The sequence below is a fragment of the Rosa rugosa genome, chromosome 4 (assembly GCF_958449725.1).
Source record: "Rosa rugosa chromosome 4, drRosRugo1.1, whole genome shotgun sequence".
Classification (NCBI taxonomy): domain Eukaryota; kingdom Viridiplantae; phylum Streptophyta; class Magnoliopsida; order Rosales; family Rosaceae; genus Rosa; species Rosa rugosa.
In genome coordinates this window covers 7,843,279-7,856,290 of record NC_084823.1, presented here as the reverse complement: position 1 = coordinate 7,856,290, position 13,012 = coordinate 7,843,279, and the positions used below count along the sequence as shown (strand labels likewise).

The 13,012-nt window shown below is 36.6% G+C and overlaps 1 protein-coding gene across 1 annotated transcript; it reads left to right on the top strand.

Annotated features, from left to right (window-relative positions):
* The first annotated feature begins 9,040 nt into the window (after positions 1 to 9,040).
* Positions 9,041 to 12,701, top strand: LOC133746435 (MDIS1-interacting receptor like kinase 2-like). The gene is made up of 2 exons (XM_062174623.1): positions 9,041 to 12,049; positions 12,199 to 12,701. Exons 1-2 carry the CDS (start codon positions 9,067 to 9,069, stop codon positions 12,600 to 12,602), a joined length of 3,387 nt encoding a protein of 1,128 aa, XP_062030607.1. The 5' UTR covers positions 9,041 to 9,066; the 3' UTR covers positions 12,603 to 12,701.
* The last annotated feature ends 311 nt before the right edge of the window (positions 12,702 to 13,012 follow it).

The following is a 13,012-nucleotide window of genomic DNA, read 5'->3' as shown; positions in this document are numbered from 1 at the left end:
GTAGTATATGTCTTTTGATGAGATACCTTCCTTGAGGTCGCCATGTCAGTCTTTTGCAGCCCGAATAAGAACTTTGTTAGTATAGTTTTGATGTATGTTGGCATTCCTAATACAAAAGCTAGAATCATAGGTATGCTAGAGTTATCAAGTATAAATTGGAAATGATATATGGTCATACAATGCTCCAGCTGACTCTTCGATGCACTCCAGGTAAGAGCATTTGCATTTCATAAAGGTCAATCTACATGCATACTGGGATTGTAATCTGTTCTGCAATCCCTGTCAGGTCAGGTCGTTGGATATTTGCATGTCATAAAGGTCAATTAATCTACATGCATATTTGCATGTCATAAAGGTCAATTAATCTACATGCATACTGGGATTGCAATCTGTTCTGCAATCCCTGTCAGTTCAGGTCGTTGGATGTTATTTCTTCTTTTTCACGTTTTGTGCGCATACATTAGTTGAGTCGTAAAAGGATATTTCTCTACATGATTTGATTTGTTAAGTCTTATCGTCGTTATTAAGAATAGCATCATGTTCACTTGTTGATTAATATATTTATTCGTTAACTTTGTTTTAGGTTTTATATTCATGTTTCAGTTTTTGTTTATCTTTGGTCTTTATTTCGTTGGTTTTATAGAATCTTTTTGGTTTGTTTGAGTCTTAGGATGCTCCTAACGTCTAGGATGAATATGTCTCTGAATTCATGGCTGAAAGTTTTCGCAATCAAAATAGGACTTAATTGAATTCTGTGGTTAATCGACATTGTGATACTTGTATGAAGATTTGAGATAGGATTGTAACTTGGTTCATAAAGCATGCTAGGATTAAGTCTAGTTCATTTGACCCTAAGTGAGCTGTTGAGCTAAAATACTTTCTTTTTGAGTGCTTAATTGATAATTCCATAATTTCATGGCTGTATTTGCAAAACCTCATCATTATTTGAAAATCCAATGATCATGTGCCATAAATTTTAATGGACTAGAGAATACTAGAATTCGACTTTTGTGACTGTCAAAACTTGTATGTCATAATATGCCCTGATCTTGGATAGGATAGAAGGCATTTGGGTAACCACCATAGCCAAACAAGCATGTGTCCCCAATTGTGCCCGTAGTGGGACTCTTTAGAATGAACCCCTTTGAGCCTACGTTGAAAACCTTTGTTTCATCACCCTCACTACCCTACCATGAGCTTAGTACAGGACATCTCTACCCTTGTACTAGGGACTTAGTAGAGCATGACATATTGTGTAGGGGTGACGATGAAAGACAAATGTGGGGTGGGAAAAAACCAAGAGAGAAAAAAAAATGAAAAAGGAAAGAAAAGAGAAGAAAAATTGAAAAGAAAACTCTTGGGAAATTGTTTAAGTGTGGTTTTGGACTTTCAAATTTGTAGAAGGCTCAAAATTGAAAATTAGGCCTTTGTCCATTTCCATATTGGTTAGAGTGAAGGTTGGGCCCAAAACAATGATAATTGGCCCATAAAAATGGTGACATAAAGTGGTCCATATATGCTCTGCTAGGTCCTTAGAATTTTTGCACCCTTAATCTTCATTTCGAAAATCCTAACTTAGCCTCATTACAACCTGTTTCAAGTCCTTACTTGATCCTTGAGATGGGCAGCCTTTGGTTAGTGGAGTCAGGTACAAAGTCGAGCTTATGGTTTAGGTCCATTTGTGCACTTAGTCATTTCTTGAGGTTTTTGAAAATTCTTCACAAAATGCTTTTATTGATGAAATATGCAAGCTGTTTGTTGCCTTTCAATTTGTTCTCTTGCATATACTTGAGTGTGAAGCTTTTAAGCATAGCCATTTCTGAGAGAAAAATAGAGAGTATGCCTTGTGAGTTTGGATTGGACTTGTTCGAAACATGCTATCATTTACTGTATAACTTAAGTTCTCCATATCTTACTTAGTCATATGAGTGTCACACATTTATTAGCCTTGGAATTATCTATGTGATTTTGATTAAGTGTTTAAACGTGAAAGCCATGAGTTTGGAGTCTCTGAGACAATAGTTAGGGGCAGTAGAGTCTTTTACTTACTTTTTGTTGAGTCTTTGTTTTGTTTTGTGTTTTGATTTTGCTAAGGGACTAGCAAAAGCTAAGTGTGGGGGAATTTGATAGGAGCATTTTAATGTGATATTTTAATAGTTAATTCCTCACATTTTGCTTAGTTAATTCCTTAACGAATCGATTTTTAATTCAATTTTTATTTTTGGTACATTGGAGTAGATGATGATGAAATAAGTGTTAGGTCCATAAAATGATGGAGAAAAAGGGAAGCACTAAAAATGTCAACTTTACACATTTTCCTACTCCGGCTAGGAGAAACCAAGCCAAGCAAGGAAGAAGGAGCGACCACCTGACCAAATGAACTTCAAATGAGCTGAAACCTTCTAGATCCATTCTAGACATTCCTTCATCCATTTCATCTTTTTTGTGTCTCCATTTTTCTCTAGTTCTTAGTTTCATTCTGCATTTTCAAGTAAAGAGGAGAAGAAGAAGGAGCCGTGAAAATCATATCCTCCATCGTCCACCTTGAAGGCTTGCTTCCAAGATTCAAGATTCCAACGTTTCAAGCTCTCCATCTCCATCTCCAACTCACGGTGTAATTCTATCTTTTTCCTTGTAACTTCTTTTGGTTTTCTTTGTTTGGATTTGTAGAACTATGAATTTTAGTTAACAAATAATGTTAAGGGCAAAGTTTAAAGCCCGTCTCTATGTTTGGATAAAAGTTGTGATTTCTTTGTGTTGATTTTTATGTTGCTTATGTGAGATTGCTTAATTGATTTTGGATTATAGAAAACTTTTATATGTATGTGTTCTTTGGCGGCCAACTTAGGATATATGCATGTAATTGAAGCTAGATTTAAGTAGTAAAGGCTTTGGACAAAAGTCGAAATCAATTAAGGAGGATTGCAAATAGGTGAACTTATTCATAACTAGGTTGTGCACTTTGGTTGACATCCTTTCTTTGTTCTTCATGCATTGAATGTGTTATTGATTAGCTAGCTTTCTAGACTATGATTGCATGTTCAATAGATTTAATTTAGGTGCTTTCACTTAGATTAAATATTCAAGGAAAGTAAAATATGGGAAATCGTTTGCTTACTAACGTTTCACATGGTCAACTTATTTCTCATGACATAGATAATCAACTATAGGAATTGTAATTGGATTTCATTCATATAATTGTGGTTTTGATCTTTGTTCCTTGCATTCCACCATTGTAAATGTGTTTTTACATTTTCTTTATTTTATTTATTTTAATTTTTGATTTTAAAAATCCTAATCCCCCCTTTTTACATTAACATGTATATATTTCTATTCTTTATATTATTTTTGTACATAATACTTTTTACTTTATTATTTTAATTCTTTATTTGTTTTTGCAATTACAGGTGTACCCTCAATCCCCGGCTAGAACGATCCCTACTTATTCTATACTAACGATGACATTTTACAGGGTTAAATTGCGCGCTTGCTTTTAGCGTATTAATTTTTGGCGCCGTTGCCGGGGATTGACACGTGCTACTTTTAGCGTGTCAATTTTTGGCGCCGTTGCCAGGGATTGACACGTGCTACTTTTAGCGTATCAGCGGTTAGAGATTTTGTGCATTTGCAAGATAAACTGAAAGTGGTGAATGAAACTGTTGTGGCTTTAATTCCGAAGGTAGACAATCCTCAACACATGAATCAATTGAGGCCTATTAGCCTCTGCAACGTGCTCTACAAAATTGGGTCGAAGGTTCTAGCTAACAGCTTGAAGCCGCTGCTAAATGAGGTAATCTCCTCTTTCCAAAGTGCATTTGTACTAGGGAGATTAATTTCGGATAATTCATTGTTGGCATTTGAGGTCTCTTATTGTCTTAAAAGGCATAGAAGTGGGAAAAAAAGCTTATTGTGCTTTGAAACTTGATATGAGTAAGGCATATGACAGAGTTGAATGGGAGTTTTTGGAAGCAGTTATTTTGAAGATGGGTTTCTATGATGTGTGGATTAGTTGGGCTATGGCCTCTGTTCGTACGGTCTCCTACTCTTTCATTGTTAATGGCGACCCTAGGGGCCTAATTATTCCATCCAGGGTCCTGCGACAAGGAGATGCTATCTCACCTTATCTTTTTCTTTTTGTTCTAAGGCCATATCAAGGTTAATTATGGTTGCAGAAAGGGATGACAGATTTCATGGAGTGGAGGTTTGTAGGAGTGCACCAAGTATTAGCAACTTATTTTATGCAGACGATTCCTTTTTTTTTTTTTTTTTTTCAAAGCTGAGGTAGCAGAGTGTATGGTTTTGAAGGGGGATTCTCCAAGATTATGAAAATGCATCTGGCCAGCAGGTTAACCTTTAAAAGAGCTGCATTTCATTTTGTAAGAATGTGGAGTTGGATTTTCAAGAGGAACTTGCAGCATTATTGGGTGTTACAAGGGTAGAGAAGCATGATAAATACCTTAGGTTGCCAACAGAGGTTAGTTATTTGAAGGATGAAGCGTTTGCATTTTTGAATGAAAAGATTAGAGCTCGTATGCAAGGTTGGAGAGAAAAAACATTATCAGTAGCCGGAAGAGAAGGTCTTGATCAAAGCAGTTGAAGCCATTCCTTCTTATGTGATGAGTTGTTTCGAATTACCCAAACATTTGTGTAATGCGATGCATCAATTAATGGCTCAGTTTTGGTGGGGAGGATCAGAGGATGAGAAGAAGATTCATTGGGTATCTTGGGAGAAATTATGTCGTCCAGAAATGGAGGGAGGTATGGGTTTCCGAAACATGCATTCTTTTAATCTAGCTCTCTTGGCTAAACAGGGGTGGATGTTGTTACAAAAGCCAAATTCATTAATTGCTTCTTTTTTGAAGGCCAACTACTTCCACCATTGTTCTTTCATGGCAATGGAGATGGAGAAGGGTTCGTCATATACATGGCGTAGTATTATGGCGGGATGGGAAGTGCTACATCAAGGAGTCTGTTATCAGGTTGGAGATGGGAGTGCCATTTCTTTATAGCATGACCCTTGGATGCCCATGCCTAGCTCTTTTAGACGTTTCTCTCCTATAATGGAGGGTACTGAAAATTGCGTAGCAGCGGATGTCATAGATGTTGACAATAAGGAGTGGGTGGTTGATGTTCTGAGTGAGCTTTCTACGGAGATGGAGGTCAATAAGATAGCAGCTATTCCTTTGAGTATTAGACCGGCATAAGACAGAATGGTATGGCATTATGATGGCAAGGGTGTGTATAAGTAAGAAGTGGGTATCATGTAATGGTTAATTCTTTCAAAAGTCATGCATGGGCGTCAACCTCTAGTTTAATTGCTGGTGGTCAATTAAGGAGCTAGTGGAACAAATTGTGGCAAGCTAATGTGCCACCAAAAGTCAAAGTCTTCACATGGCGCTTGTTGAATGAAGCACTACCCACCAGGTCTGCGCTTATCTCACGTAAAATTCCATTGCATGATATTACATGTGTTTTTTGCTGCAATTCGGTGGAGACCGAGGATCACTTCTTTAAAGATTGCATGGCACTCCAATGCTTTTGGAATTCTATCTGTTAAAGTTAAAGCCTAAGAATCATGTTGCTACTGATGTGAAGGCCTGGGTCTTTGATATGATTGTTCTGAGCAGTGTGACTTTTTAATTATGGGCCTATGGTTGATTTTGGTGTGAGAGGAGTAACTTAGTCTAGAAGGGTGGTAATTTTCAACCCATGCATATGATCCAGTGGTGTAGACAACAATTGGAGGACTTTCAACTATACCATCCAAAAGCTTCAAGGAAAAATAAAAGGCCTCTAACGAAATGGGAATGTCCTCCTTCAGGAAGATTGAAAATTAATGTTGATGGGACTTTCAGAGTTGATTGTTGCAGTGGTGGTATTTGGGTGGCGGTCAGAGATGAATTGGGCATGGGTATTGCGGCACTTGCAAGGCCTTTTCTGCATGTACACTCGGCTATTAATATGGAAGTGGAGGCATGTAGAGCTGGTATTCTTCTTGGTATACACCAAGGTTGGACGGAAATTGACATTGAAAGCGATTCTGCCATTCTGATTGCTGCTCTCAATAGCAAAGAGGTGAATTATTCAGAGGTAAGTCGAGTTTTGGATGATTGTAAAGATTACTTATCTATTTTTAATTAAGTTAGAATTCGGCATATCTACAGTGAAACAAATGGTGTTGCACATAGGCTTGCTCATCTTGCTAGTATTGATTGGTTAGATGAGACTCCTGCTATTATTCAAGATATACTCTATGAGGATTATTGTCATAGTTCTTCTATAGCACGGGTTCAAGTTTTATGTCCCCCCCTCCCCCCGCGGGGTTGCAATATTATAATATTAATATAATAAATGAAACCGGGCGTGAGACTGAGCCTCCCAGTTAGGTTGGGTTAATCCCTTTTCAAAAAAAAAAAAATAGAGCTAGTTTCAGCGATGTTCAGGAGCCACAAGAACTCGATCATATTCTTATTTTAGAATTTCCCAAAGCACATGCTACTGCTAAAGACCTTATTACAGAGCCAAGTGGCATGGGAATTAACAAGTCCATTAGACTATGTCATAGTTAGACTTGTCAATTAATAAATCAGGTTTGGATCAGACTTGATCTAATTTCAGACTCATTTTATTATTTTAAAACGACCATAAAATTTGGAAATTTCATATTTTGAGGTCCTAAGAAATGAATTTTCATTCCTTGATGCTTTTGTAATCTTTATCTTATCGTTTTATACTCGTAGATGAGCATAAAGATTCCTATTATTTGTCAATTTTTAAGGAAAGCCAAGTTTTTATTTTTAATTTTTTATTATTATTATTTTTAACATTAGTGGAAACTCAGTTATGGCAAAAACTTTTAGCAAAGTTAAACAAAGGTCTTCATTGTCCGAATCATCATGACAGTCAATTAATGTCTCCATCTTTACATTTCCTTCCCTTTTATTCATGACATTCGCAAAAAGAACCAACTAGCTAGCGGGTGGTGTGCGCTAACATCTTGAACAAAGTAGTCACTAAACATCCAAAATTTGGAAAATTGAGAACTTCCAATTTTAACTTTATGATACAAGGGACAAGGACTTTGACTCGATCGAGTATATTAGGAACTTCTAAGTATACCCCAAAAAATAAGAACCACAATTGATGAAAGAAGATATGTGTAAAAAGCCTACAAATAAACCCACCACTAGAATTCTATAACCAGACATCGGTTTATAGCCGATGTAAATAAAAATCCGACTGATGTCTTAGTGGGTGTAGAGAAAGATTAGGAAATCGCAGATATCGGTTTTTAGCCGATGTTAACAACGATTTTAGACATCAGTTTTTTTATTTTTTTTTATCATATTTCGATGTATAAAATGAATCTAGACATTGGTTGATTTGTAAAAAATCAATTTTCTTTCCTATTATGACATCATTTATGATAAGTTTTCTATTTCTTTATCCCTATTTGACACATGCGTTTTAAGTAGAACCGATGTATCTATTTGTCTGTAACATTAGTTTTGTTTTTTCAAGTGGTGTGTTTATCATTCTTTTCCTTCAATTTTGAGTCTAAAAGTGATTTGTGTCTATATACACATACATCAATTCGTTCATAGATAAGTTGTAGAAATCATCAAAATGAGAATACAAATAGTAAGCAAAATAAATAGTATCCATAAGAAAATTGTTATTGATAAAAGGAGACAATACAAATTGTAGGGAGAAGGCCGGGACATAGAGCCTAAAGTTCTCCAAATATAACAAAAGAAAAGAACAATGAGATAACATCCTCCTTGATAAAAAGCTTGTAGCAAACCTAACATGTAAACGACCCTCAGGTTACTGTCATTTGTTTGGCGGCTTGTGCCATTTAGAACTTTTGGTGTGAGAAAACTTATGATGTATGTGTCTTCTGACTATGGAGTGAAATTATCTATTCTTCAAAAATATCTAACCGACTCTCATCCCCATGACAATCTAAGTATTTCTCGAAGTTGTCCTCATATTACCTGCAATTAAGAGAAATAGAGAATGCAGCCATATACAATACCGTGATAAAATAAAAATCTTATGCATGCAAAGTTAAGAAGCAACCTGAGTGTTGATCTGCTTTCTCCTGCAAATAAAATGGAATGAATAATTAGCTATGACATAAAAGAAAGAAAGAAGATTGAAAACTCCTACAAATAATGAATGAGCAATCAGCTATGAACATGAAAACCAGGAATTAATCTAAAAGTAACATAATACACAATCTATGCCAGAGATGCCAACAGTCAATGTAAGATAATCTATACAGAATCTCCGCCAAAGATGCCGAAAAAAAAAAATAATAATAAATAACAAAGTACATGATATTTGATTATTTTCAGTCCTTCATGCCATTTTAGTCCATAAAGATTCCAGTTAGTTGTCAATTCTTAATGGAAGCTCAGTTTTCTTTTTTCTATTTTTTTTTCTGTTTTGTTTTGAACATTAATGGAATCTCAGTTATGGCAAAAACTTCAGCAGAGTTAAGCAAAGGTCTTCTTTGTCAAAATCAATTAATGTCAAATAATGTAGCAGTCAATTATTGTCTCCGTCCCTTACATTTTCTTCCCTTTTACTCGTGGCATTCGAAAAAAGAACAACTAGCTAGCGGGTGGCGTGCGCTAACGTAAAAGAAATATTGAACAGGTGACAAAGGGCAGAAAATTCAGAATTCTTTGTCAGTGGTAGAAAGAACCAACTATCTAGCGGGTGGCGTGCGCTAGTTAATTGACTGTCAATTATCATTGACCCATTAATTGACTGTCATGATAATTGACCCACTGGCTGGCATTCTGAATTTTCACTCGTAGAAGTCTTTGTCACTAAACATCCAAAATTTGGAAAATTCAGAACTTCTAATTTTGACTTTATGATACAAGGGACAAAACTCGATCAAGTGTATTAGGAACTTCCAAGTATACCCCAAAAAAAAAAAGAACCACAATTGATGAAAGAAGATGTGTAAAAAGCCTATAAATAAAGTCTATTGGGTTTAACACCTATAACATACTTTGGAGTCTGTATGCCCAAACAAATTAAACAAAAGCCATGAGATCTTTAGCTTTCGAAAAAGTATGTCCTCTAGTTTACTGCCTTTTCTTGTATGTTCACCTACTTTCATCACAAAACTACTTTCCACATTTTGCTTCTGCTAGTTCAACTACTGAAGCAGAGGCTCTTCTCAAATGGAAAGCCAGCTTTCTAAATCAAACCTCCCATAATAACGAGCTCAAGGATTGGATTTACCTTCCCAAGACTACTGATACGAATGCCACCAATTCTTCCAGCAACCCCAAAGCAAACAAAAGCCCATGCAATTGGACTGGTATTTCATGCAATGCTGCTGGAAGTGTCATCAACATAACCATTGCCAATTCCGGTATACAAGGTATGCTACATGAATTTTCATTCTCATCTTTCCCTTATCTCGAATATCTAAACCTCAGCTTGAATAAACTCTTTGATGTCATCCCACCTCAAATCAGTTCCCTCTCCAAACTCCAGCATCTTGACCTGTCCAGTAACCAGTTCTCCGGGAGAATTCCATCAAAACTTGGTCTTCTAAGAAATCTCAACTTGCTATATCTCTGTAGAAATAATCTTTCTGATGTTATTCCTCCTTCGGTAGGGAACTTGAAATCATTGGTGAATCTAGACTTGAGCCACAATCAACTCACTGGTTCAATTCCGAAAACATTAGGTGACCTGACCAACCTTACCACTCTCTATCTCTATTCAAATAATCTCTCTGGCACCATTCCAAAAGAGTTAGGGAACCTGAAATCTTTGGTGGATCTACTTTTGAACACTAATCAACTCAGTGGTTCAATTCTGAAAACGTTGGGAGATCTGACAAATCTTACCACTCTTTATCTTTATTCAAATAATTTCTCTGGCACCATTCCAAAAGAGTTGGGGAACCTAAAATCTTTGGTGGTTCTACTTTTGAACACTAATCAACTCAGTGGTTCAATTCCGAAAACGTTGGGTGATCTGACCAATCTTACCACTCTTTATCTTCATTCAAATAATCTCTCTGGCACTATTCCAAAAGAGTTGGGGAACCTGAAATCTTTGGTGGTTCTAACTTTGAACAATAATGAACTCAGTGGTTCAATTCCGAAAATTTTGGGTGATCTGACCAATCTTACAACTCTTTATCTTTATTCAAATAATCTCTCTGGCACCATTCCAAAAGAGTTGGGGAACCTGAAATCTTTGGTGTTTCTAGGGTTATCCACCAATCAACTCAGTGGTTCAATTCCGGCAATATTGGGTGACTTGCATAACTTGAAAATTTTACATCTCCGTGACAACCAGCTTTCTGGGTCCATCCCCCAAAACCTAGGAAATAACCAAAAATTGACTGAATTGGAATTAGATACAAACCAATTTTCGGGTTATTTGCCGCATAACATTTGCCAAGCTAGATCTCTTATAAACTTTTCAGCATACACCAACCATCTAATTGGCCCAATCCCAAAAAGCTTGAAAAACTGCACTAGTTTATTCAGAGTCCGTCTTCAAGGGAACCAGTTGATAGGCAACATATCTGCAGCCTTTGGTGTTTATCCTAGTCTCAATTTTATAGATTTGAGCAACAATCAACTATATGGTGAAATCTCACCAAATTGGGGGTTGTGTCCAAATTTAACAGCCCTACGAATAGCTGGAAACAAACTTACTGGTTCTATACCACCTGAGATTGAAAATGCAACCCAAATTCATGAGTTAAATATTGCATCAAATGGTTTAGTCGGGACAATTCCAAAGGAGTTTGGGGGATTAGCTTTAATGGTGAAGCTAATGTTGGATGGCAATCAACTTTCAGGTCGTGTCCCTTTAGAGTTGAAATCATTGATTAATCTAGAATATCTTGATCTATCAGCAAATAGATTCAATGATTCAATTCCAAGCTTTGTAGGTGACTTTCTTAAGTTATATTACTTGAATTTGAGCAACAACATGTTCAGTCAAGTAATTCCATTTCAGCTGGGGAAGTTAATTCAGCTGTCCCAACTAGATTTGAGTTCTAACGCACTTGAAGGTCATATAGCATCAGATATTGGCAAAATGCAGAGTCTGGAGATACTTAATATATCCCACAACAATCTTTCTGGTTTCATTCCAACAAGTATGGAAGACATGCATGGGCTAACGTATGTTGACATATCCTACAATCAATTGGAAGGTCCACTTCCCAACATCAAAGCATTTCAAGTTGCTCCTTCAGAAGTATTGCAAGGCAACAAGGGCTTGTGTGGCAACTCAAGTTTTTTGCAACTCTGCGATAATGAAAGCCCAAAAAACGACCATAAACTTGTAATTCTAATGATCTTCCTTATTCTTGGAGCAATTGCTCTTCTAGCCTTTATATTTCCTTTTGTAGCAAAAAGGAAAAAGAAGCATCAGCATCTAGAAGAAAAAAATAGTGATGACGAAATTTCTTTTTCGATTTTGAAGTTTGATGGGAAGACAATGTATGAGGAAATTGTAAGGGCAACAAAAGATTTTGATTCTATGTATTGCATAGGGAAGGGAGAACATGGAACTGTCTACAAAGCAACTTTGTCAAATGCTAACACAGTAGCTGTGAAGAAACTCCATCATTTATGTGCTAATGATGAGAATCTTCAAAAAGAATTCTTGAATGAAATCAGGGCACTAACTGAGATGCGACACCGAAATATTGTGAAGCTTTATGGTTTCTGTTCACATAGGCGACACTCATTTTTGGTGTATGAGTATCTTGAAAAGGGTAGCTTGGCCACAGTGTTGAGCAAAGATGAGGAAGCTAAAGAACTGGGGTGGAGTAAAAGGGTCAATATTGTTAAAGGTGTAGCTCATGCCTTGTGTTACATGCACCATGAGTACTTGCCACCAATTGTGCACCGGGACATATCGAGCAAGAATATTTTGTTGGATCCTGAATATGGGGCTTGTGTTTCAGACTTTGGCACCGCTAAGTTCTTAAATCCAAACTCAGCCAATTGGACTGGCCTTGCAGGCACTTACGGATATGTTGCACCAGGTAAATATTTTTCTCTGCTCCCCATAGTATCTATCAAAATTTATGCTTTTGTTTTTAGGCAAATGATGATTCCTTTTAGAACCTTACTAACTCAACTAAATGATCTTTATTTGTGTGTGTGTGTGTGTGTGTATATATTCTATGAACAGAGCTGGCATATACAATGGAAGTAAATGAGAAGTGTGATGTTTATAGCTTTGGAGTGGTGGCATTGGAGATAGTTATAGGAAGACATCCTGGAGATCTTCTCTTATCTCTATCACTGGGGTCGTCGTCGTCGTCATCATCAACTGCCTTACCAACCCATCCAATGCCAGTTGTGGATGTTTTGGACCAACGCATTTCTCCTCCAACACATCAAGTTGCAGGGGAAGTGCTCTCACTTATGAAGATAGCATTTGCATGCCTGAATTCCGGTCCTCAATCTCGTCCGACAATGAAACAAGTTTCTCAACAATTTGAAACTCAGCAGAGGCTGCATTCGTCAAAGCCATTACCTATGATAACACTAGGAGAATTGCTTGCTCTCGATGGTTTAGCCTTGGCTATCTGAAAATGTTTCTTTTCTAAATTTCACGATATCAGTGGTCTTGTAATTCTTGTTAAAGGTTGCCTCGTGCTAAAGTTGTAATCTATTTTATTTCCAGTTCTATACTTATTTGCTCATGCTTTAATTTGGTTGGATTGTAGTTGGAAATGTTTTGTCTACATATACAAATAAATAAAGCAAAGATTTCTTCGTATAATTGCATCGTTCAACATTTACACTATTGTGTGCTGTTCTAGCCATTGTGAAGTAAGTAAAAGAATAGTCCTTTTGGATTTATAAGTGAGATGTGAAAGCTTTTAGTTTTGGGTCATGGTAGCCTAAACACTTCATTGTTCTTCTACCATTAAAATTCTTATACTCAATAGACAACGTCTATCTTTTGCAACATGTATATTGGATTATAGGACTAGTGT